Here is a 27,586-nt window from a genome sequence, read left to right on the forward strand (position 1 = left end):
TAAGAGAAATGCCAAAACAATTTAATATAGTAAACTTAACATATTTTACAGTTTATTCATTCTTAAACAGGAATCTTTGAAATAACTAAATTCACCAACTCGTCGATACGCTCGCTCATTCCTAAGAAGGTTTTTGGATGAGGTCCAATCATTTGAATAAACGAACCCACGTCTTTTGAAACCTTTAAAAAAAATATAAATTTAATTTAGTAAATATATAACAATTTAAACATTGTTATAGTAAAATCGGAATAAGATAAAATGGTATAGAAACAAGAGAAAGAATCCAAAACATTAAATTTGGGTTTAAGACTGTTTTTATTTTCAAATACAACCTTTGAAATATTGTTCGAAATGTTAAATTATCTTAAAAATTAAAACTCGAATTGTGTATCTTTGCTGTTTTTATTTTAATTCAATGTTTAGAGTCAAAACATCTCAATCGTTGAATTAAAAGAATTAATGTGTATATATTTCTATAGGTAATTGAATGCCCTTTAAAATTTTGTCGATTTTTTTTTGTTTTTTTTTTTTTGTTGACATTTCCAACAACCAAGCAAAATACCGCAAATCTGTAGAATTCAAATAGTTTTTCAATTCGCATTTTTTTAAATTATTTTAGTGACTATACCTGGGCTGGCAAATCGTTGATGCATAAGAAACGTTTTTAACCACAATATTGAAAGTAGCCGTTTGCCCGAGAAAAAGTAGCACAAATTATAATTAATAGTGTTGGTTAGCAATTAAACTTACATTTTCTGACATTAAATAAAGGATGGATAGGAAAAGAAATGGATGGACATGTCTCATTGGTCTTGAGTTTTGGGTTTGTGCACAGCATTACTTCCAATTTCAGTATTTTTTAAATTCATATTCTTATTATTGTAATTTGTAATTGTTTTAATTGTGTTTTCGTGCATAATTAATGCTATTCCTATTGCATTTTATTCATTTTATTGTATCAAAACGGCGCACTACAGCGCTAATTGGATCTCAGGCTAGGTTTCCTTGAGATCGCAATTTATATTGTATTTTATCCCATAAATATCAAATACCTAACTCAATTCTCAAAATTGTTTTATTGTATTTTTGAAATATTAACTACTTCAAGACATCCTAACTAATTTCCCTAAGAGCTAAGTTTCAAACTAATATAGCAGCAAATTTGTTCTAATGCTTTAACTAAGAAAAGATGGGTAAACTAAAATTTTGAAAGCTTGTTTCACAATCATAACAAATTTAATTTTATTGAATGCTAGAAAAAGAAAATGAATAAAGAGAGGGGTACAGGTATCTGGAGTTCAAAAAGCTTAAAGAGAAGGTGGAGTCCCTTTTCAACAACCTGAAGAGCAAAACTCCACCACCTAAATGCCCAAATATGCTTAACGTAATCGTATTCCAGTGAAGTAAAACAGTCTTTTAGTGATATTGTGAAAGATAAGATCGTAGTCGCATAATCGACACGCACGATATTGATGGCACAATCTCTGTGGAAAATTGGCATATGGCCAATGGAAAGTTACAACTGAGCTTCATGGACGTTGTAATGGAAAATCCAGAACAAGCTTCATATGATATTTATTGATATTCTTATACTCTATTTTCAACAAGCTGAATGGATGAAGAAGAAGAGGAGTTAAAAGAAGACGCCCTCCACCTTGGAGACTGTTACTAAAACAATCCTTGTGATCTTAGCAATTCTGACATCTATTGTCTCAAAAGCTAGTTCAACGAGTAAGGCAGATCTTAAGATCCATGTCGCACCACAACGAAACAAATATTGGTCTCAGTGTGGTGTTGGTTTTCCGGTCAAAAGCCACCTTAACCAAACCTAACCTAACTGTGTATTGTATGGACCTGATATGTTTTCAACTTCTCCATGTAAAAAACAAATATGCTGCTTAATCTGTCTGTTTTTAGAATCTCAGAATCAAATTGTAGGACTTCCTAAACGGTTTTGAATTCTGAAATGGAAAAGGTAGACAAAAAAGATTATAACACAAGACCAAGTCCTTGAAGATCTCCAAAAAAATGCTTAATGAATGCGTAAAATGAGTAGGTACGGGTGAGTTAACTAAATGTTAATAAATAGAAGTAAAATTATCAGAGTGTTTAAGTTACCACACAATAATATACATATGAATGTAAATGGGACATTTTTGTTTAGCCTGTAAGCAGTTTCTAACAACAGATACTAGAAATACTAGGTGATGAGTAGAATCTTATTTTACATAAACTATCTTTTAAATAAATCGCAACACCACCACGATCACATATCTGACCCTAAGAGTATCCCAAAGGGATACACATCCCTTTATTAAATATAAAGCATATCTATTCAAAACCATAACCACAAAACCGAAAGTTCAACACTTAATTTACTCGTGCCGACTGACAGTTAGTTTTCGGTCTTCTGAAAATAGGAAGTACTTCTTTGCTTCACCTATCCCATTAGTTTTCTTAAAGCTGACACTCATTTAAAAATAAATTGATGAATTAACTAAACATAAATATCAATGTAACTGTTTTACATTTTTAATTAAAATCTAATCACTCTAATCTATTTCAAGCAATTCAAATTGTATTAAATAACTATTAGTGCATTTTACTCGTAATTTAAAATAATTGCAATTAAGAAATATTTTATCTCATATCTTCGACCTTCGATGGCAAAATACTAAACTTGAACCTGGTTATGTTTTGTCTTATAAACTTGTCGAATTAAATAGAAGTCCATTCATGCAGTTATTTACTGTCAAAATTATAATAAACATGTATTATTTAAATTATGTATTTGATACTTACTTCCATAAATCGAACCAAGGCACGGAGTGCTCTGTATACTAGCACTTCACTGGGGTTACTATTGAAAAATTGAAGAATTGCCATCGTCAGTTCTACAGCAACGTCATCGAAGACCTGAAAGGAATAATATTTCTTTAAACCAGTTCCAATTCAATCTAATAAAGTCAAGTAAATACTGATGTTATCATAGTACTAACAGAATTCAAATATCTACCAAACAAAAGCTTATGACTACAATATAATTTCATTTTATGGTAACAGGTATAAAAACTACCGCAAACCCGAGATATGGTCTATTGAACCGTTTGATGTTTTGCATAAATGGTGGATTTATGTACCAACACACCAATGTTCTCTGTAAATACTAAACAGATCTTATTTCTATTTTTCCCTAAAAAAACAGTTATTTGAGTTTTTAATGCATTTCGATTTTTATCATTTGAAGGAATTCTGAAATTTTTATCGATTTGATATGAACACTAAATAGGTTTTGAAAGCCTTTAATATGCCAAAGACACTGTGTGAGCTTTAGGAAAAGAGGGAAGGTTTGGATAGAAGGTGTCGGTGTACATTGATTTTGAATTCCTAAAAATAGAGCTTGGCAAGACATTCCAAATTCGCTTATTCAAAGCGCTTGCCTCGTAGTGGCTCCCGGTCAATTATTTATATATTTTTTTATACATAAGTTAGCTAAAATTGCAAATGCGAAGTTTCCTGACTCTTCAGGATAGGTTACGGAGATTATCGCTCTTCGTAACTGAACTCCATTCCGCTATGGAAACCGAAACTCCACCTCAGATAATTAATGATAGCTCGTTGACGGCTTTTGGCTATTGTATCCGGACAAAGATTGGTTCTTGAAATGTGAGGACGCTTCTGGACGCAGAAAGTGAAGGTCAGCACCATGCCAAATTCCTACAATTAGAGAGAAAATTTGTGTGTTCACGGAGTCGGCAGTTGCAGATAATTGTGAGAATGATAATTAACTTTTGCAACGCCAATGGCCTTGTGATTGGTGGCACAATATTTGAACACAACCCGTGTCATAAAATAAGCTGGGTGTCGACGGACAAGCAAGCGTCTTCGAACCAAATTAACCACTTTGCGATTAGTCGACACTTTAGAAGCAGTCCCTTGAATGTCCGAAACAAAAGAGGCGCCGACATGGGGCTTGCCCGTGACCACCACTTAATAATAGCTACCCTAAGATTGCATACAGCTACAGTTGAAAATTAATTCCAGCAAAACAAAAATTATCAGCCATGGAACCCGACCATCCTCTCAACTTAATATTTTCTAACAAACAGTGGAAAAAGAGGAGGGCTTTCAATACTTTGGATATTCAGATTATGAAAATTTTGTAGTTCTAAAATCACTATTCACAGAGTATTTAAATTCTTTTCTTACATATAAATTGATCTGAAATCTAATCAACTAATAATGAGCCTAAGGTTATCGCAAACTTCTTCAAAGAAGCTTTTATAGATACAACGATGACAATATACTCTTCTTCTTCTGAAGTAAGTTTTGCTCAATTGAATTCAACTAATTTCAAAATATTTCTAAATGTCATAAAATTGGATGAGTGTTTTAGTTCAGACAATGATGGTGTACCATCCTCTATTTTTAAAAAAATGTGTTGGTTATTTATCATATCCGTTATATGTTCCCTTTAACGAGTCCTTAAATAGTTCACTTTTTCATAATATCTTGAAAGAATATCTAGTAGGCCTGTGCATAACAAGGTGATAATCACCATAAGTTCAGCCTATTTTGTTTTACTGATTTTAGTAAAGCCTTCGACAAGTGTTGTCATAGTAAAATAATTTTAAAGCTAAAAACCAATGTTTTAACAACAATTTATTTTAGTTGGATCTCGCCGTTTTTCCAATTTTATTTCTTGTATTCAATCATAAAAAATACCTCCGTTTTTATATATTCCGAGTACGAGTATATTAAGCTTTTGAAAAGTATCAAATCTCCTTCTGATTGTTCACTTTTGCAAGAAGACTTGTTAATAGTTAGAGATTGATACAATAAAAATCGTCTTCTTATAAATGTTAACAAGTGTAAAATCATAATTTGTACACCCAAAAAGGTTCCCTATGATTATAATTATACATTTGATACATTTCCTTTTAGTAAAGTTTCTTTTTTTACTAGAGTTTATTCTTGATCCCAAGTTAACTTTTAATGAGCATTTAAACTAAAAAATAAAGTCTAATAAGCTCTTAAGATCCATACAAAATTCCGTCGCAATTTTCGTAGCCATTAAATTCTAAAGCTTTTCACTGTTTCATTTGTAAGACCAATACTTGAATGTAATTATGAAGTGTCCTTACCTTACTACTCCGTTCATATAACAAGACTTGAAGCAGTTCGGAGAAAATTTATGCGTTTTTGCATTCGTATTTCTTTATGGTCACATGAACATACAATTACCTCTTACCCTCAAAGACACGCTTTAATAAACCTTCCAATTCCAACACTCAGTAATCATAAGACGTATTATAATTTTGTTTTAAAGTTGAAATTATTTATGGTCCAATGTGCATTCAAGAGGACTCCAGATCTGTACGTGGAATGTTGCGATGTATACTACGAAAACTGCTAGCGAGAACAAAGACAGCGTCTATTAGGGTGTGGATTTGTTGTTGGAACTAGACTCAGGCAAAAAGTCTTGACTTTTAACATTGTGAGCGAGCGCAATAAAGACAATCCGCATCAAGGCTAAATTCACCAACATAAGCATAATATGCGCGCACGGCCCAACAGAGGAGAAAGATGAAGACACCAAAGACATATTCTTCGAGCTCTTGGGCAAGACTTATGAGCAGTGCAGACCCTGTCAAAGGAAGATAAGAACGTCTTAGGATGCTTCGAGACAAAAATTCTTCGGGTGATTTTTGGTCCCGTACGCATAGATGGAGAATGGAGGAGAAGACATAACGACGAACTGTACGGGCTGTACAGCCACGCTGACCTTGTTAGCAGAATTAAAGTCCAACGGCTTAGATGGCTGGGTCATGTAGAGCGAATGGACATAAACGCTCCAGCCCGGAAGATCTTCGAATCAAATCCCAAAGGACGGCGGCACAGAAGAGGAAGACCGTGACTCAGGTGGCGCACTCAGGTGGGTAAAGACCTCAACCAACTTGGCGTTCGAAACTGGACACAGCTAGCTAGGGACCGTGCTGGCTCGAGACGCGTGTTGGTTGAGGCCCAGCTCCGCTCCGGACTGTAGTTCCACCTGAAGTAAGTAAGTAAGTTAAGACAGTTAGCATTTAGCTTGAGTCCTACAAGTATAACCCTTAAGCAATAATTGTGCCATAAACTAGTATTTATTGATCAAACTACGAAGCAAATCCCTCAATCAGATAATTTCAATATTTAATAAATTTTACTTTTGCATAAGTAGAACCTATAATTTAACCTAAAATTCATTAAATTTAAAACTATGTTCTTTAACAGCTTCGATTAATTAATAAAGAGTATAAGTACTATGCATAAGTATTATTCACGTTAGTATTTATTTGGAAAAGTAATTTAAAAGAAATTGTGTTTATAATAAACATACCACTGTTTTAACGTCTTTTATGGCTAAATTAAACAAAATCGATGTTCCAATATCTTTGAGAGTAGGGCAATTCGAAAGCAAACAATGAACTGTCACTTTTGTTGTTACTGTTAAATTCGAAATATTCTGGTTATTGTATTGCCATTCAGATATATATAAAAGCCACTCAGATGAACTTGGATTTTCAAACAAATTGCACATCTAAAATATAAGAAATAAAGGCATTACTTATTTTTTTTTATTAAATTAAAGTTATACAAAAGTTCCCCAAGCTCGTTGTTCATCAGGACTTTGTTTGTCAAAATCATTTGCGAAGTTCATCAATGTGTGTTCCTTTCTATCTTGGTGTAACAAAATAATAATATCATCGTTGAGAGCAGCACATGCTAGAGCTCTTATTAAATGAATTCTAGTTTCCGGAGAAAATGACATATCTTTAAAGATTCGACCTGAGGTAAATAATATCTTCTATTTGATTTCGATCTAATATGTATTTGTTATATTCTTACCAACAAAATTTAAAAAGTTATCACTCAGCGCCCAACAGCCATCATCTTCGATCAAATATTGATGTAATTCTTCCATAGCAATTTCCTCTTCTTTGTATATTTTTCCATCTAGAAGTTTAACAAGACTTTCCAACTCTGTTTTGACCTGACAAAAAAAAAGGTTTTTTACATTTATAAAAATATCTGAATTTTTTAACGGTATATATTTTGTTATTATTAATCAGATTGTTATTTGTACGCTTGTAGAAAAACTAAAATCATACTGTTTGTGTATGTTATTGCTTTATGTCAACAATTTTTTAAGCAATGGACGCCAATATTTCAGGTACTATTAAGGCACTACGGCCATTTTTATTAAATTAATTGGTAGTCCGATAAAACTAAATACTAGTGGAAAGCTAACTTATACATCCCAAAAAATTACTTAAAATTTCTTTTCTTTTGGACCGGAGCAAACAAATTTTAGAAAAGGCTAAAGGGGCTCAAGTACAATATTTTGCAGACAACTTAAAAAGTATATTTTTTTTGAAAAAGTTGTTTGGTACACATTGAGCTCATCTAATTCTACACAAAAAAGGATTTTTTTGTTTTATGTCGAAAGGAATGTTCCTTATTAGTAAAGAAAAAAATTCCGATACCCCTTGGCAAACCCTTAAATCTTGAAATAAATAATTTATTTTATTTTTATTTACTGATTCTCACGAAATGTATTTTTTCACAACATGATCTTAGGGCATCCTTCAAGCAGTACATCTAATTAATGATATTTTAATAACGCTGTTTTTGTTGTCAAATAGTTCTTAAGCTATCGAAACGCCATTTTTTAATCAAGATGGCGGAAGAAAAACGTTGGCTCTTTCTGTGGTATCTCAAATGCCTTTTATTGTTTTTTATTTTTTAGATTATGATTTAGATTTTGTGGTACCGTGGTAAAGTGAAATAAAGCTAAATAGGTTTCATTTCACTTTCAACGGTGTGGTTTGTCATTAATGCAAGGCAACTTTGCATACACTCAACCTCGCACCTACTCCAAATCCTATAGTGTGCCAAGCAGGAGGGTTGGCGGGAGCCAGCTTCATATTACATATATATATATTGCATACACTTTGAGATAATTATGAAAACAAAATTTTTTGACCACCTTAAATATAAGAACATAGTAACATGACACATGTCATTAGTATTTAACAACTCATCTGACAAGTGGTTTGTGTATGAACTAGAAGTAAACTTACATTTTCTTTGTATACTTGGCATTAAATTAATATTTAAAATTAATTTTACAACCACAAAAGGCAATAATCAAAATGAGTGAGAGCGGAAAATGCTCCCAATTATGCGATTACATGATTGACTCCACGATGTGTTATGTTAACTGTCATACAATACAATACAATGCAAATTAAAGCTCAATCAAAGTTCTTAATAAAAATAAAGGAATTTATTATTTTTATGTGAAGTGCAATAATTTGGCTGATTAGCCTTGTTATTCGTCGTCGTCACCCACTATCTATTACGACTATCATTCAAAGTTTGCAAAAACAGTTGAATCAACTAATTGATAAAGCTGTTGATACTTCGAATTGCGGGGTAAACAAACAAGGAGCATTACATGTAAAAGGAAAGAACTGGACATTTCAATGCTGTCGTTGGTATTTTTATACTTAACAATAGAATTGCTAGAAATGTTCGTAGTATGAACTTCCCTTTAAGTGCCGAAGTTCATATCTGGATTTTAATATAACTGATAATTTTATTAACTTCCCTTAGGAAGTTATTGTAATGGGTCCGATTTGTCAAATTGAAAATTTTGACATTTCTCGACGTTTCAAGGTCCATACAGTCGAAATAAAAGATTTTTAGAAAGAATTCTGTGCGTGCGTGTGTACGTACGTTCGTACGTCTGTACGTTCGCGACGTTTTTTTCGTCCTCCATAGCTCAAGAAATAGAAGCGATATCGGGTTCAAATAAATTTTGTTATACAGATAATAAGGCAGAAAGATGCAGAAAGGGCTCTCAGGACAATTGCGTGGGTGTGTTTTTTTACCATAGCAGTTTGAAAAAAGGTGAACATTTTGGTTAACCCTAAATATCTTACGAACCAAAAACGCTAGAGACTTGAATTAAATTTTATATAATAAACTGTAATGTGATACTAAACAAGTTTATTTTTTGGAAAAATTCAATTTAACGGTTTTTTTTATAAATCGAAAAAACTAAAAAAAAATTTGTCACCTCCAAAATTTTAAGACTTTAATATGATTTCATCTCCAAAACAATTTTGTGCAACGAAGAATAATGTTTTTGACATCTGATCAAATTTTGAGAAAAATCTAATTGACAGTTTTTTTATAAAAAATAAAAATAAAAAAAAACATTACTCAAAATTGGTAAAAATTGAATATCGATGCAAATATCTTTTCACAAACTTGAAATTTGGGCTTCAATCTTAATTTATCTTATAAATTTTGAGAAAAATTGAATTGACAGTTTTTTTACAAAAAATTAAAAACCGAAAAAATTGACAAAAGTTGGTAAAAAATGATTTTCGACTCAAATATCTTTTCAAAAATTTGAGATAATAGCTTCTTATTAATTTTTGCTTATAAGAAATATTGTTTTCAACATTAGGACAAAGTTTCAGAAAAATCGAATCGACAGTTTTTTACAAAAAAAAACCTAAAAAAAAATATATAAAAGTTGGTAAAAATTGATTTTCGACTCAAATATCTTTTCAAAAATTGTAGCTATTGGCTTCAAACTAATTTTATCTTATGAAAAATATTGTTTTCGACATTCAGTAAAATTTTGAAAAATCAAATTCACAGTTTTTGTACAAAAAATTAAAAACATAAAAAAATTAACAAAAGATGGGAAAAATTGATTTTCGACTCAAATATCTTTTCAAAAATTGTAGCTATTGGCTTCAAACTAATTTTTTCTTATAAGAAATATTGTTTTCAACATTCGATAAAATTTTGAAAAAAATCGAATTGAAAGTTTTTTTTTACAAAAAATAAAACTCGAAAAAAAAACAATACTAAAACTTGGTAAAAATTTACTTTGGACTCAAATAGCTTTTCAAAAATTAAAAATATTGGCTTCAAACTTATTTTATTTCACAGAAAATATTGTTTTCGATATTCAGTATTTTTTATATAAAAATCCAACAGTCCGTTTTTCATAAAAAAAAGTACGCAAATTTGGTAAAAATTGATACGAGTACATATAGACAAACTGTTAAGCAAGACAAATCGACAGACGGGATGGGAAGTTATCAGTGTGGGTCACATCCCACCCTCTTTTTTTAAATGGGGAGTATCTTGAAAATAATTATTCATTAAGAGATTGATTGAGTTGGGAGTAAATAATTCTGCTCTCTGACTGTTTATAGTGTTTCTCCAACAAAGTCTTCGTGATTTCGAGATAATTGTTTGTACTTGCAATTTGCACAAACTTACCGTCTTCTAAGTTTAGGCATTGACAGCAGTAGTGGCGTAACCATCATTTTTTTTTTAATTTTGAGTTTATTACACTAACATGACCAAAATTAAATTTTCTTTCTATGCAGAAGTGGCTTAACTCATATTTGTTTATAAACTTACACAAAATTGTTGAAACATTGTTTCTGCGCGCAATTTCTCGTAGGACAGAAATGGCGTAACGCGCTTACGCAACTTCTGCATTATGCATTTTTTTTAATTAGTCAATTCCAAACACATACGCCATTTTGCACCAAAAATGTACAGTAAGCTAAATCAAACATGAACTGCATCTTAGAAAAGTGGAGTCGGCTAGAAATGGCATTAAAGATGATCTTATGAAAACCAGAGTAAATCTAATAATTAGATATACTCTGATGAAAACCTTACCAACTCCAGTCATTTCAAGGGGTGTTTGAGTCGGTGGAATCAAGAGGTCCCCGAGAAACTGGGAGAGGCTTATTGTATTATATTAAACATTTTGTGAGTATCTCAAATTAAACTATGTACACTGACCAGTGGGGTGGGCAAAACAGGAATATTAAGATTTGAGTTTTGTGCCGATATATTGTTTCGCATAGTGACTTGTGAATAAAATTGATAACAAATTTCTATTGATTGGCTTCTCTTACTTACCTTGTGATCAAGACTTTGGTCTTATCCAAAAGCAAAATAAATATTTAAAAGGCATTTTTGGCCCTATGGACTGGTATAAGCAAGGTTATAGCAACGGCAAGAAAGAAGGATCCATTTGAAATTATGGTTATGGATTGATATTTGATGTTTTGAACGAAAAAATTTTACAAAAATATAACAAATCCAAAGATTAATGTTAAAAAAGGGAAATTGGAATAGCTTCAATTTTTGAAAGAGACCCCCTTTAATAAATCTAAGAAGAACAGCAATAGCGAAGACGTGCTTTTTAAAACTGTGACAAAAAGAACATCTGCATTAACCACAGATCTCGATTTTCTGTTTCCAAAAGGAAATATCGTAAGTGAAGCGAAAAAGAAAGATTAACTCCATTTATTAAATTGTATCCCCCCGAGTTACCAGGACTTTTATAAGAACTTGACAATTGTTTCTACAGACAGAGACGTTAGCTTAGTTGAATACGTAGATGAGGATGCAGAGTGATAGTTTCATAGCAGTCTTAACTTAAAACTTGTAACTATTTTGTACTTAGAAAGTTATAATAAAAAAATGTAATAACTTGTATTTTTAATTATTGGTGTAACCAACTTACTTTTTTAAAATTATTTCTGTATCTAGAAAGCAGAAGTGATGTAAGCTACATAAAATCCAGTACATCACACATTTACAGACAAGATTAAGATCTAAGATAGAAGATATTCCACCAGATATGTTATAGCCAAAGTGTATTAGCCGTTATTTTTAATAGAAACCCGATAATAAACAAATGATTTTCTTTAATTTTTTTAACCGTGGTTTTCTCAATTATTGCAATCTGGGGTTACGCCACTTCTGCTCCCAATGCCTCAGTTCATCTAACAGTTTCGTAGTTCTTGAAAAAGTGCGGATGATTTTTTTCTAGCATTCATAAATTCTTTGAGTCTCGTCCCCAATGTAGTTGTGTACGTTTCTATTATTATCGTTGATTGTATAATTTTAAAACAAAATAAACCAAATACTTGGAACATAATAGACCGGCCCCTTTCTCTTCTTAATTTAATTAAATCAATACGTAGTTAATTCCACGCCGGCGCCGTGTAAACAAGGAATTGGCAAATAGAAAAGTGATAACAGAGTGAAATAGGTAAAATTTCTCTCCCTTCCCTCCACCTGACACATTCATATACATACAAGCTTAATCGTTGTAGACATTGGGCACGGTTTTTCTTTGCATACATAGTGTGTACAACAATTGAGCTCATGTGTTTTTGGTTAACCAGGATTAGTAGGTACATTATTTTATGCTTTATTTACTTATTAATTAATTAACGGGATTTTGTAGTTATCACCATCAAAAAACATAAAAAAGTAGTTTTGGTAATTTTCGATTTTATCAAAAACTAGAAGATATAGAACCATGCGGTTTTTTTGTGTTCGATTCACAATTGATATTTGCATGGTGCAAATTTATGCTAATTTACAATTCCGTTTCAAAACTTTAAAAACAATGGGTCTAAACTTTTTCCTCAAGTTTTTCATGAAAATTTGGACTTTGAATAGAAATTTCTCAAAAACCACTGACATGAGTAATTTAACTTAAATAGTGGATTATAGAAAAATCTTCTGGCTTTCAAATGCAGTATAATACTTTATTGTAAGCGTTGCCATTGTTTTTAAATTTTTTTTCAATTTACTTAATTTCTTCTTTAAGAGCCCTTACCTCCTAAACGGGGAGAGATAGACGCCCCCTCCGATAGTGAAAAGTGCTTGTTTTAACCCTTCTACACAATTCCTTTTCAAAATCTTGGCACCCAAGTTATCGAACTCGTACCATTACAGGGGTAAGTATATTTATGTATATGTGTGAATTAGAAAATAACTGTTTATAATGTTTTTAAATGTTTTTACATAATGTTTTGTGTTCTTTTTAATTTCTTTTCATATTAGGTTGTTTCAGCATAAGCCTGTCCCAAGATCTTCCATCTTTTCGTTCAAGTTGTTCTCGCCAGTAAAGTGTACATGCGGCCCGTTTGAGTTGTCCTCCTACATTACTCTTTGCATCTAGTGGTACCCATTCCGTAGACAGCTTCGTCCAACGGTCATCAGAGAGGTGCATAATACATATTATGTGCCTCCCATTCCCATTTAAGTTTTCGAATTATAAAACGTACATCTTTAAAATTAGTTTGCAGTTTTAAGGACGTATGGTTGATTTGTTGGTAGATGCGAACGTTTAAAATTGCTCTTTTAAACGGTTTGACCTCCGTTTCAGCATTTTTAGTAATTTACCAAATTTGGCATTGGTAGGACTTGTTTTGTTTAAAATATTTAAATTAAGAAGATGCTTAATGTTCCAGAATTGTTTCCATGCGTTTTTCATTCGATGTCTTATGTATTTTATTTCTCTATCTTTGAACGAAATAATTTGACCAATGTTAATATAGTTGTCAGCTTATTCGAGTTAGCTTAGTGCGACCGTCACTAGCCAAATCAGCATAACAACATAAAATCATAAGTTCCCACGATTGTGGGTATTGTTTTACAGACAACGGTGCATTGATGTGAATGCATGAATACGCACGCCGTTAGGTGCAGTGTTAGGGAATTTATTTTAAGTGTGGCAGTTCAATTTTATATCAAGTACAATAAAGAATTATAATTATAACGATTAAAACGAAATAAGTATTTTATTCGAAAAGTAAGTCGAACCATTGGGCCAACCCTTCAGGAAAACATGGGGATAATTTGTATGGCTAAAGGATACGACGGTGATGGTGATCGTTCCATTAGAAGGCTGCTTGCGGCTAAGCGGGAATAAAACGACACCTCCCACGCAACACGATTCCTTGGAAATCCTATTATTCGGTCGGCCTTGGGAAGTACTACAACTAAAACTTTGTACTTGTCTTTAACAGAAGATATTGCTTATAATATAGAAAGAATTGAGAAAAACTAAATGAAAGGTAAAATAAGAAGAAAACAAAATTATGTTCATTGTGTGATTGAGAAAAACTTTTCATGAAAAATTAAAAAAAAAAAATTGATATTAAATTTTAATTTAAATAAAGGTTTTGACCTTAATTTATAGACATGGCTAAACATTCTCCTGAATAGCACCGTCACACTAGTGATAGGGCGTTGTGAATAAAAAAAATAATGAAATGAAACATATACAATGATTTAAAAGTAAGTAATCGCTTTACTGCTAATCATGTGAATCATATTTTATTATTAACAGAAATCTATTTTATTATCATTATAGTGCCATGTGATATACGATGTTTTTTGTTTGATTACTTGGCGCATAGGAAAATAAATCTGATGGTTTTCTAACACGGGAACAGGTAACATACAATTTACCATGTGAGAAACATGGGTTTTCTAGATTACTACCAAAAACACTTAATGATTGTTCCTGGGACTTGTTTATGGTCATAGCAAAAGCAAGCCGCACTGGAAACTGTAGTCGTTTAAACTCAAATGGCACATCAGTCGGAATCATTGGGATGTGCGGTATAAGAAGAACCTCTCCTTTATACTTTCCTCGCGATGTTTAGTAAATTTTTTTTATCACTATCCATGTACAAATGCAAAGACGTGGTTGGTTGATTTTTCGCAACATTATATCTATTGATCTAACCTTTAATTGAAGATTGTGAGGTGGCAATGCTGGCAACTCCACATAGTTTAAAAATTCCGGTGGATAAATGTCATCATCTTGGCTAGTAGCCGAATCAACTGAATTATATATCCTCGATTCACCTGTAATTTTTTCTTGAATTTTGAAATTCAATTCATTTACATGTATGTATGTTTTTTGAAGCCAATATAGCTCGTTCGCTCAACTAATCATGGTTTCCGTAATTTTGAGAAACATCTGGAAACATCTTCTGAATAAGTTCGTCTTTTGATTGCGTTAACTGCCAAAAACTTTGAGGAAAGTTAATGCAGCCAGTCAGCATGTCTATAGGAAATTTGCAATTACCAATTTCAGCATTTTGCTGAAAGAAAAACAACAGCAAATCGACGTCAACACTTTTTTCTTCTTTTTTTTTAATTTGATATGACTTTAAGTCGAATTCTTTAAGCCGACTACGTTTTAGTTAGAAAGCGTTTTAGTTGGAAAAAAGAAAAGTGCTGTTTTTATGCTTTTTTCCCGCAGTTATTGGAATTTTTCTCGCAGTAAAAACCATCCTTGAACTTAAACGAACATTTAAAAAAAAGAGTTGGCCAAATTGGTCCAGGCGTTGTTGAGTTATGCGGTAACCAAAACATTTTGCGATTCATTTTTATATATAAGAAAATTGTAATTGGTGTATGTGAAAAAATGTCATACATAAAAATGAAGGGTTTTCATATTGTTAAAAATAAATAAATAAATTAGGTAGCGCGACAGACCGTAGAGAACCAGGGCCTAGTGACTAACAACTCTCAATCATTCCTGTGTGCGAGTACTGCTGTCAGGGATGGAGAGGGCCTAGAGTTTATATGCCGACAAGACAAGAATTACTCTTGGAGAATTTGTCAATCCCTCGCCAGACGCAGCACCCGTGAAAAACTTTAGATGGCACAGGCAGGGATCGAATCCAAGACCTCTGGCATGACAGTCCAACGCAATAACCATCATGCCACGGGTACTACCTTTCACCTTGATATGAAAATAAAAATTGAAATTGGAGTACGTGAAAAAATTTCATACACGAAAATAAAGGGTGTTTACCTTTACCTAGGTAAATTGCAAATTTGTGTATGTTGGAAAATACTCATACATATTGTGCTGTGTGTAAGTGTGCAAAAAGAAAACCAAATTATTAAATTAAAATATATATATAAAAAAAGGAAGAAGAAAACATAAGATAATAATTTCCTTTTCTTAAAAAAAAAAATAGTTTGTGCGTACCTGGTGTCTGTTAAGGTAAGCCTTTATTAATATATGTCTTTAAATAAAACGTGAAAGAAAATATTGTTTGACATAGACTGAATTGCTTAAGAAATTGTTGAATTGTCCTGAGCGGTGAGCAGATTGATAGCTCAACTGAAGGGGTTCGAGAGGGGAGTTCCAGTTGTGGAAGGGAAAGCAACTTCGACAGCCTTCCCAGCCGTACCTTCTTTCGCTAACTATTTCGAGTTTAGTCACCCAAAGACGGAAGCTGATCTTAGAGAAATTAGTAAGCTGCCTGAATATTGATACAGGGGCCAACAAAACACTACAAAAACCTTTTAGAATCATTGAAGATGATACGTTGAAACAATTGGAGGCTGTTATTGAAAGCAAAAAACAACCTTCATACCATTAAACCGAACTTAAAGATATCAAGACAAGTCAACGTTGTTCTTAATGCGGATCTTTCTGACGACGTTAGGCAGGAATTGCAGGAACTAATAGATAAGCACGAATCGCTCTTTAGACTGATTAGTATTAATGAAATAATAGATTCATGAAGAAATCAGAACTAGAATGGACAAACCCATATACACGAGAAGCTATCAGTATCCAACATCCCTACGACCTTTCGTAGAGGAAGAAATTAAGAATCACCTAGAGAAAGGGATTCTAAGACCCTCCAAATGTCCCTACAATTCCCTACTCTGGGTCGTTCCTAAAAATCCAAAAGCTAACGGTGAAAAACAATATCGAATGGTCATCGACTACGGACGCGTATCCCATACCCGATATAAACGCTTCCATCGCTAGGCTGGGAAACACTAAATATTTAAAATTTCTAGACTTGATTTCAAAATTTTAACAAAACTCAATGAAACCCCCAGGCATTCCTAAGACAGCCTTTTCCACCATGAATGAAAAGTATGAGTTCTTGAGATTGCCATTCGGTCTCAAAAACGCTCCAGCCATTTCCAACGCACAATTGATGATGTTCTTAAACCATACCTACATTAAAAAGACCCATTTCATAGAAAGAAATGTTCAAGATAGTTTGGGCACTAGATAACCTATGATCTTATTTATATGGTGCAAAACAAATACAAATATTCACCGACCACCAACCTCCAAAGGAGTATAATTGTGAATTAATTTACAAGCCAGGAAGATCAAATGTGATAGCAGATGCACTAGCGAAACTTAATATTGTTAACGACCACTCGACGGTCTCAGCAAAAGCTGAAAAAGAATATGAAGTGAACGCGTTACACAACACATCCTAAACAGAAACAACTTTCGAACAAACCTTCACTGATGGTAAATCCAAAACTAATACGGCTTTGGAACAGGTTTCCTCTTTAGGATCACAAGAAGAATCGGCTTCAACTGTATCGGCAAGTGAAACAATGCACAGAGCAAAGCAGGATTTAACGGATCTGGTTACTCATATTGAAGTGGAAGCACCTCTGAATGTTTATCGAAACCAAATAATTATCAAGGCTTAAGATAACAAAGTTGATTCGACCCGGTTACATAACACACTACTTTTCAACCCATATTTAGATATAGTTGCCCTAACAGCCGTCCTCAAGGCCAAACTAAGGCCCAATATAGTTAATTATATAAAAATTCCAGAACTCTGCATGGAACTGCTTCAGAAGGTCCATTTAGAAACCTATTCAGGCATTAAGATAACACAAAGAATGGTGGAAGATGTCACGGACGAGAATCGAGTCTGGGAACTCATTAATAAGGAGCATAGGCGAGCACATAGAAATGCTCGAGAGAACAAGGAACAACTCTTTGAATAATACTACTTCCCGAAAATGAATAGCTTAGTAACACGCTATGTAAGGTCCTGTGACATTTGCCTTAACAATAAGTACGATCGACCCCAATAGTTCAGCATACTATTCCTATTTCTAATCCCTCTTATCCTTGTAAAATATTGCACATGGATATTATGGAAATCCAGGGTGAAAACTGTATATCTTGTATCAACAAATTTTCCAAGGTTGCTAAATTATTTCACATTAAGAACAAATCCTCTCTATATCTAAGGGATAAAGTGATAAAAGTACTTTACTATTTCACAGTCCCAAGGATATTAGTTACACACAATGAAAAAAGTTTTCTCAGCCCTATAATAATTAGCTTTATCAAAATGCTCGATATAAAAATGTACCCAACACCCTTTAATCGAAACAAGGTTAACGGCCAAGTTGAAAGATTCCATTCTGAGTTTAAGAGCTGAGTTTAAAAAACTTAAACTAAGGGAGCTGATAAATATATCTGTGGATCGATACAATAATAATATTTACTCTGTCACAGGCTGACGTGTTTTTTTTACAGAAGTTCCAGGGTTAATTAGCAGAAAATGTCCAATTATAGAATAAAAGTAAATCAGGAGCTTAGAAAGAATATAGAAACAAATTTAAATAAAAAAACAATGGTATAATAAGAAGAAATCTATCCCGAAAAAGCTCAAAAAAGTTGACATAGCCACACACAATCTTCAAGAGGATGCAGGATAAACATAAGCCGCTGTATCGGAAGGAGATGGTAGCCAAAGATAATAATCCCAAATAAAAAACACTTACTTGATTAATGCAATTTAATGTAATAAAAACGTGAAACAGATACGAAATAAAATAAAAAAATGATATACAAATATACATGTTATATCTGAGCCCACTTGTGTGATCGGTAACGAAATACCCACATAAAATCTTGACTTTAAATTCAACCAAATATGAAGAAAGATAAATAAATTGTGAACAAGTACTTTGTGCCCTCTGCAATGGTGTATCGAAAATCTTGATTCTTAGTTTAATCTGAAGAAAGATACGACGTATAGCTAAAGTCTACGCCCCAACAGTGGTAAGGGGTATGATGCTTTAAGTAATGGCTATATTAAATATTGAAAAACGGTAGTTTTATTTAAGTTCTCTGACGAGAGCAAAAGCTGTCACAGCTGTAATCAAGCTGCCTGAAAAATAAAATCGTCGCACGCTAATACCTTACCCAGCTACACGAACGAATCGATATGCTTAAAGACAACGCCCATAGAAGGCAAAGGTCGATCAATTGGATCGGTTCTGCATGGAAGTGGTTGGCCGGTAACCCTGACGCAGCAGATTGGGATGAAGTGCTTAAAAACAAGAACGACATAGTCGTAAAACAATCCTTAGAATAACGAAGGAAATCACCCAAAAGTTCAACCAGGTTATTAACAGTACTGCAATCCAAACATCATTGTCTAATAGCATAAAATCATAAGTTTCCACGATCGGTGGTTATCGTATTGCGGACAACGGTGTATTGAGGTGAATGCACGAATACTATCAAAGTTACTGACAAAGCAAATCAACGGCGTGCCGTTAAGTGCAATGTTAGAGCCCGTTCACACGATCCCGAATCGGCGGTTTTGCGTATCGTCGATTTTACTGTGTAACTTAGTGTCAATCTAATTTAAATGAGAATATGCTCACGATACGGCATTTAATTGTATACGGTAAAATTACCGATTAGGTCAATTTTCTCATTCGGTTTTGTCACTGCAAATCGTTTTCGGTCGTACGGTAAAAAAACCGATTCGGCTTATGGTGGCAATGAATATATAGACAGTGCGTTCAGACGATTCGATATTTTGACCGATAGTGCGTCATTTTTCGCCTGGGCTACTGTCGAATAATTTATTGCTAGTAAATAGACATTTTTGTGTTTTACAATTTAATAATGTAATTGAAAACCGAGTACGGTGTAGGGTTGAGTAAGGTGTACGGTTAAATTACGGTACCGTCTGAACACTCTAACCGAAAGACACCGAATCGAGAAAATGTGCGATACGGTGAAAATATCGAATTGTGTGAACGGGCTCTTAGGGAATTAGTTTTAATTGCTGCAGCTCAATTTTAGATCTCGTTTTGTTTTAGTTGATTTGTTGGTAAGCCAATATTTTACATTAAGAACAAAGTTCATTGATCATAACTAAAAGCTCTTAGCGATTTAGATATTTCCCTTTTTTTTAATCATTTCTCCTCACAAATTAGTTGTATAACCGAATGGGCTGTATTTTAATAATTAAAATAATAAAAAATGAATTACATATAAAAAACAAAACAAACCAAACAAAAAAACAACACCAACTAGGACAAGACCGACGACGACGACGACTCAACTGCTACTGCACTGCACTACTGCAGTTGTTTATATTGTGACATATGCAATGCTACCTCGCTCCCCCTCTACAGGGGTAAGCTTAATGATAACATATTCTCCTTTTTATCAGGAAGAGAGGAATTATGGCTGACACCCAAATCACAAATTGAATCCGATTCGCATCCGAAGACGTTTGCAACAAGTGAATTGCGTTTTTATAACATTAATGTTAATAATGCGTAATCTAGTAGGTGTGAAACTAGACAAAGGCTGGAAAATCCTGTTTGGGTGGTTTATTGAGATATGTCGGTAAGTAGGTACCTTTTTTCAAAATTATCCACCTTTGAATAAGGAAGCAAGGAAAGAAAATCTAAGAAGGTACCACCGACCGACTGTTCAAGGAACCTAGTTCGAGATCATAAAACATGAGTAGGTTTTGATTAATTACTCCTTTTTTTTCAATTAAATTTAAAATGTAAGATTGTTAGACTACAAATATGATAAACTGGAATCTTAAATAAAACTTGTCAAATAGATTAAAAAAATGAATCTCTAGATTTTGCATTAAAAATGAGAGATGAGGAAACCGGTAGAAGGGCGGAGGAAGAGGAACGTTGGGTAAAGCTGGTCAAGTGTTTTTGTAGTCAAATTCATTGCTTGTAGTCCGTAAATAAGGATCTGTAGAATAGCAGATTCGATGATATATGTATGTACATATTTCATTCTGTCTGTACTTTGGTCTAATTGTTAAATATGTTTAGGCCTCCAGCTATTTGTGAACGCGCCAAATATATGTATACAATCTTTTACGTACTCAATTTTTTTCGTCTAACTATCTTATTTTGTGTTATTTCTCATGACTTAAGTTTTCGATTTGATTATTTGAAGTCCATAATTTTTAAACAAGACATTTTTTTATTAGCTGATTTATTTTCTGCAAGTGGTCTTTTGTTGAGTTTAAAAAAATAATCCTTTTGTTAGGGTATTGGCAGATGATGCTAACCGCTAAGATGAGGCCAAAAATTTTCGAATAAATTATAAAAACAAGCATTGGTATTTCCTAATATCAAATAACAAACAATTAAAAAAGAGTATAAAAAATGCACCACTTGGATGGGGATTGCAAATATTGCCGTGCAGAAGCTTACAAGTACGATCTTTCAAAAACTTTTGTATACAAAACTATTTTTAAATGATTAATTTAATTTGAAATGGTGCAGGGAACTAATTCTCCGAGAACCTAGTCCACTTAAAGGACTTAGTTCCCACTCAGTGAGAAAAAAATCTTTTTTAGAAAAGTGATCTTTGTTCCTACACTAGAAGAGAATCAACTCCACTTTCTTATGGGAACTTTGAAAATAATTAAAAATATGAACAGGGAACTAATTTCCAACAAAAGCTTACAAATTGTGATAACAATTATTATATTTTTTAAACTCTGATGTAGGGATATTTTCGACATCCCTACTCTAATGCGTGCGGTTGATTTATGTGTAGAGTGCATTTTGTGAAGACAGTGCGCAGTGTCGTGTGGCCATAATGCAATTATTTATAACCCATTTCACTTATGCAGAACCTGTTGGTATCTCCTAGATGTAAATTTAATAACATAGTTTTTTTCATAACATGATTGTCTTTTTCAAACTTAATATTAACAAAGTCCCATTGTGTAAGATTTGTTTTTATAATATTCGCGACATTTTTTTACTACCACGTCACCTCGTCATGATCTGTGAAATTTTTTTTTTTATTTTCGAAAGTGTTTTTGTAAATAATTTCGTTTTTCAATGTTGTTTCTTTTTCAAATTGTATTTTTTTTAGTTTTCTGTAATTTGAATTGTAAATATTTTTTATATTATTTTTGATTTTTGTTGTGTTTACACAAATGTTCATAAAAAAATAATTTTTTTGAAATCTGTACATATGTATGTACATTGTACATATGTATGTACATATACATGTACATAGGTACATTATACCTTTAGCTCATAATTTAATCTTTTTTGTTAATAAAATTTGGGGTAAAGTTTCACAGAATGACATTGCTTTTTATTCGTTTAATAAAGTAGCAAGTACATTCCATTAAATTAATTTCTCTTTCAGAGCTAACTAAAACCTCATCTTTTTTGCGGAAATAAGATCTCACCTAGCTTGAGAACTAAGGAAACATTGCTAAAGTGGATTTCGGTCTCACTGAGTGGGAACTTAGTCCCTCAGACTATGTTTCCGGGACTTGGCTCCCTGTACCATTTTTTAACAGTAGTCTTAAAAATCATTTTCTTAAATCTTGATTTTTTTTAAAATTTCATACTGCTTAAATAAAAAACAAACAAATATTTAAGAAAATATTTAATACTGAAATAGTTTGATCTTAAGAAACATTTCATCTGCTTAGTTCCTTCTATCGGACTACTCATTTTTTCCTTTCCGTAATTAAGAGGAACGTAAATCGTTTTTTAAAGAAGAGTGAAAGTAACGTTCTAGAAGTTTTGAATACTTCATTAAGTAATTTTGTGCTACTTGGGAAATAATTCCCGTATAAAGGAAGCTTTTGAGAGCGATTCCTCATTTGGAAACAACTATATACTCGAATTAACAATTAATAATTCAAATTAATGTATTTTCAAGCGTACTTTTTAAGTTAATTAATTTAAAAAGGCACTCACATCAATGTTTTTGTATACGATTGAAGGTTCTCCGGTGTTCTTTTGTGATGTGCTTCCATTATCCATTTCAATATTGCTTTCAGACATTTTGTCTAAATTTTTACGAAAAAAATTGAAATATTCAGTTAAAAGTATCTCCATAATACTTACAATCTATTTTTAGATGTATATGATGATAAAAATAAAGTCAAGATACTTTACGTATCCTTTACTTCAAGTATTATTTTGAAAAATATAAATATATAAATACGAAATTGATAAATAATTAGAATATGTTTGTAAAGATAATTTAATAACAAGAACAGAACTCTTTTGTGTATTTAATTTACTTTGGATTAAATAACCAAGAGGTATTTTAATTCGTTTTCAATTCAGATAATTTGTGAAACAGTATGAAAAAGAAAGACAAATCTCAGCTCCTAAGAGTATTTAAAATAAGTGTATTTATTTTTAGAAAATTATGAAAACACAGTCTCAACAAAAAGAAAAATAATAACAAATCAAATATACAGGGTGTACTATACCCCACAGGAGACAACAATAAGCTCCTAAGTAATTTTAAACCAAAACACTTCAGAGTAAATTTTCTACCTTCCACTTTCTTTTGGAATAATACCTGTTTTTATGATTTGTCTTATCCTTTCATAAATTAGTCCAAACATTGTCCATCTGGAAACGATGCTTCATTTTTATGTTTTTCAATAACTAGAATAAATAATTTTTAAAAATGCGAATAACGGTTTTCCCGTAATTTACTATAAAACACATTTTTGTTGGTTTTCAAGGGTTTTGTTTGTATTTTTATGCATATAATTTTTTGTATAAAAAAAAACACTTTATCAATTATTGTTTTTATATTGTTTGTAGAAGTTTAATTTGTTTAATTAATAATATTAATAAAAGGCATATTTTCTTAAATTAAATGACATTCAACATTATTAATATATATAACTAACATGGGAAAGAAAGGGTTTAAAGAATGCATGATATGTTTTACTAAGTTCTTCGAAAGCAACAAATTCGCATTGCTATCAGAGCAGCCGATCGACAAGGAGTTAAGGGTAGACCAAAAATTTTCGAGAAGGACCAGCAACGTAAATAAGCAGCTATTATCCAGTTTGTGAAAATCTTAAAAAATTTCTAGGAAAAAAAGGGCCTCTTTTCAGCCACCTCAAAATAAAGCAAAAAGCGCACAGAAAAAAACAAAAACCACAGGAACAGCAGCAAAGCAGGAGCAGAGCAAAATGAGAAGGTTACACCACCGTGAACAGGCCCAATTTTTAGAGCCCAACGACTTAGGCTCAAGTGAAAAAGCAACAACAACAATCACGACAAAAGCAACAGCAGAAGAAGCAAAATCAGCAGCAGAAACAACAACAGCAGCAGCACCACCACTAGAAACAGCCACAGCATAAGGTGATTCTAAAAACTTTCTTACTTACTTACTTTCACACCTCAAAAGTTCCTGCACAGAACTGGAGGCGCTCTTCGACAAGCCAGTGACAATCTTGAATTTAACGGGGTCAAGCTCTTTATTACAGTGGATTCCAGTCGAGAGCTTTACAGGCTACTAATTTCCTTAATCTCATCATCGCGTCAACGCAAGTTTGAAAGTCTGAGGCATATTACACTAGGTATATCAAGCAGTGTACCGGGAAAAACTAAATAGGTACGGCGAAATTCTTCAATGAACGAAATGCTAAAGATTCGGCCATACCGAAGCCAAGTGAAATATGAAGTTGCGCTACGTTAAAAGCTCACAATGAGTGAGAGTATAAGTTGTGAAATGTAAGAGAATTTAACCCAGCTTAAGTGTGTCCTTTGGGGAAATGAGCCGAAGAAAGACGAACAGTACGACGAATTCTGATAGAACATTTGTAGATCCTAACATTTCTTTCATGACTATTTTGTCAGGAAATAGAAATATGAGACAAAAAACTGCACCAACTGTTACCTCACAGTTTACCTTAGCACCAGAGGTGCAGCCACACATTGTAGCTTTGTTGTAAAACATTCAAGGTAAGCTAATACGACTGCAAAATGAGATAGAGGAGCAATGCAGAAGAGTAGATAATCTCTGCTCTTTGGTGTCTAGCGTGGAGGAATTGAAATGATGATGGGTGCTCCCCCGAAGAAGCATCATCTAGCTGTAAATGTAAACTTAATGAAAAGCAAATCTGTTTCAAATGTTGAAAGACCTAAGTCCTGATTAGTTTATGCCAAAGAAACCAAGCTAAACCACAAACATTAAATGACTCATTAAAATTATAATATCGTATAAGAAAAGCCAAGCCTTACTCCACTCAAGGGGCAGTGTCATCATCTTCACACAAAAAGGCATAAGTAATAAAGTTATACAAACCGAAAGCGAGTGTACATGATTTCAGTTTATGCGGTTAAAGCTCCGCAGGTTACTCACTTTGTTTAAGAGCTCGCGACTCTTTTCAGGGAACTAAAACTGGGCTTGGATAAAAACTAATTTTGTATGGCTGGTAATTTGAACTCCAAAAAGCTTGTGGACATCAAACCAATAATCCCAGAGGTAATAAGCCTTTTAATTTGAAAAGTCCTTACAGCGTCGAATATTGTTGTTGGCTACTGAAATGCTGATGTATTTGCTGTAAGATACCAGACTGAAAACTACAGACAAAGTAGGGCTCCACCAAACAAAAGAAACTAGACAAACACTTATAAAAGGTGGACAAAACAATAAAACTAACAAACGAAAAATTACTAAGCTTCGCCTAAAGATATGAATAATCTTGTTCTTATTCGTTTGGATTGCAAACCCTTCACGTGCAAATACGATTTATGGAAGATCTTTTGCATACTCGTATATCGTACAAAATTGAAAAAAAAAACTGTCAGTCAAACAAAAGAAAGAACTTTTGCAGGATGCAATAAGAACTGAGCTTGGAAATTTAGTTGATTTTCTAAAAAAAACGGAAACACGGTCCGACCATTTTTCAAAGATTCAGCAAAAACCGCTCGAATAATAGACTTCGATACGGAGTTGGTTGAATGTTTTTCGATTGTTTCAAGATTAAAATATATCTGGTATACCCACAAGTGCACAGAGCTGACATAATAGACTGTTTGCCAATGGCTATCAAACAGCTTTCGAAAGATGTCTTAGAAGCCCGTCAAAAGCATTACAAAATTGTTCGAAATGGGGTTTCCAGAAAAATGTCCCGCATCATAACCAATACCGATATTTTGCATAATATGTTAATATCCTCTGTTAATAAATAAATGAGTTTCGTCATCTTTAAATTCGAATTCATAACAAACTATCATGTGAATTTATGGTAGATACAACTATTCAAAACTTAAACCAGATGATTTTTGACACACCACAAAACATGTTCGTAACTCAAGAAAAAGTAGCTGCAGTTGTTCACACACTTAAAACAAGGAAGTCTAGTGGGCTCGATCAAATTAAAAATCTATATTTAAAAAGGTTGCCGAAAATCGGAATATTCTTCCTTACATTCGTCATAAATGCTTGCTTGAAAATGCAATACTTTCCTACTACTTGGAAAATAGGTAAGGTAATACCAATTCTCAAAGCCGGCAAAAACTCTGTTAGGACTGAAAGTTATAGACCAATCAGTTTACTCAGCAATATCAGCAAAATATATGAGAAAATAATTAAAAACAAAATTGCTAAAACAATAACTGATAACAACTTATATCCAAATGAACAATTTGGTTTCAGGAGATACCACAGTACATCTCATCAAGTGCTTCGTATAAGTAATTTAATTAAAAGCAATCGCTCCCAAGGTATGTCTACTGGAATGATATTGTTAGACATCGAAAAAGCGTTCGACTCAGTTTGGCACAATGCGATTATTTATAAAATGATTTCCCTCAATTTTCCACCTTATCTGTGTAAAATTGTTCAAAGTTTCCTTTCAAATAGATGTTTTATGGTACATGTAAACAGTAGTGTCTCGGAAAAAATACATTTTGATTTTGGTGTCCCTCAAGGATCTGTCCTTGGACCGACCTTGTATAACCTGTATACCTCTGACTTTCCCAAATTACCATCCTGTGAAGCAGCAATTTTTGCTGACTACACTGCAATACTTTCTTCGCATACGTTTGGTCTCAACATTGAGACGAACTTAAATAATGCGATGAGAATATTATACCAATATTACAATCGATGGAAAATCAAACTTAACTTGACAAGCTACAAGCCATCTTTTTCACAAGAAAAAGAAAAGCTTGTTATCTCCCAAGCAATAATTTGCAAATTTTGGGTAGAGCGGTTTCTTGGGACAATCAAGTGAAATATCTCGGTATCTTCCTTGATTCTAAATTAACATTCAATCACCATATTTCACAATCACTAAAAAAAAGTCAAGATAGCAACCAAACTGCTGTTCCCTTTCATTAATAGGAAGTCTTTACTTTCAATCGAGAATAAAACGATAATTTGTAAGGTTATATTTCAGGCAATTCTTTTGTACGGTTGTCCAGTATGGAAAAGCGCAGCTAAAACTCATATAAAAAAACTATAAATCGCTCAAAATAACATTTTTAAAAATGATGCTCAATCTACCCTGGCATCATTCCACCTTAGATCTCCACGTAAAGGCGAATGTCGAATTGATCGAAGATAGAATCATTAAACTAACAACAAAATTCTTTGATCGACTTGATCTTGCTGAGAACAATTTGGTTAGTGAACTTAATAATCCAATTTAAAAATTCTATTTTTTTGAATTTTTTTTTTACCTGTGATATATTTATTTATTTATTTATTTATTTGTTAATTTTTGTTTTGCTTATTTATTTTATTTTATTATTATTTATTTAGTTACTTATTTATTTATTTGTTAATTTTTGTTTTGCTTATTTA

The 27,586-nt window shown here is 32.7% G+C and overlaps 1 protein-coding gene across 1 annotated transcript; it reads right to left on the minus strand.

Annotated features, from left to right (window-relative positions):
* On the minus strand, positions 1-23,115 carry LOC129938721 (uncharacterized). Its single transcript, XM_056046439.1, has 7 exons — positions 22,867-23,115; positions 22,717-22,808; positions 6,892-7,036; positions 6,641-6,831; positions 6,383-6,583; positions 2,806-2,919; positions 1-182 (listed from the first exon to the last, which is right to left on the minus strand). Exons 2-7 carry the CDS (start codon positions 22,801-22,803, stop codon positions 63-65), a joined length of 858 nt encoding a protein of 285 aa, XP_055902414.1. The 5' UTR covers positions 22,804-22,808; positions 22,867-23,115; the 3' UTR covers positions 1-62.
* Between the last annotated feature and the right edge of the window lie 4,471 nt (positions 23,116-27,586).

Source organism: Eupeodes corollae, chromosome 1 (genome assembly GCF_945859685.1).
Source record: "Eupeodes corollae chromosome 1, idEupCoro1.1, whole genome shotgun sequence".
Taxonomy (NCBI): domain Eukaryota; kingdom Metazoa; phylum Arthropoda; class Insecta; order Diptera; family Syrphidae; genus Eupeodes; species Eupeodes corollae.

Coding starts and splice junctions, on each gene's coding strand:
- LOC129938721 (XM_056046439.1), bottom strand. CDS start 22,803: ATGTCTGAAAGCAATATTGAAATGGATAATGGAAGCACATCACAAAAG. Junction 6,832..6,891: donor TAACTTTTTAAATTTTGTTG/GTAAGAATATAA, acceptor TATTTACCTCAG/GTCGAATCTTTAAAGATATG. Junction 2,920..6,382: donor TAAAAGACGTTAAAACAGTG/GTATGTTTATTA, acceptor TATTCCTTTCAG/GTCTTCGATGACGTTGCTGT.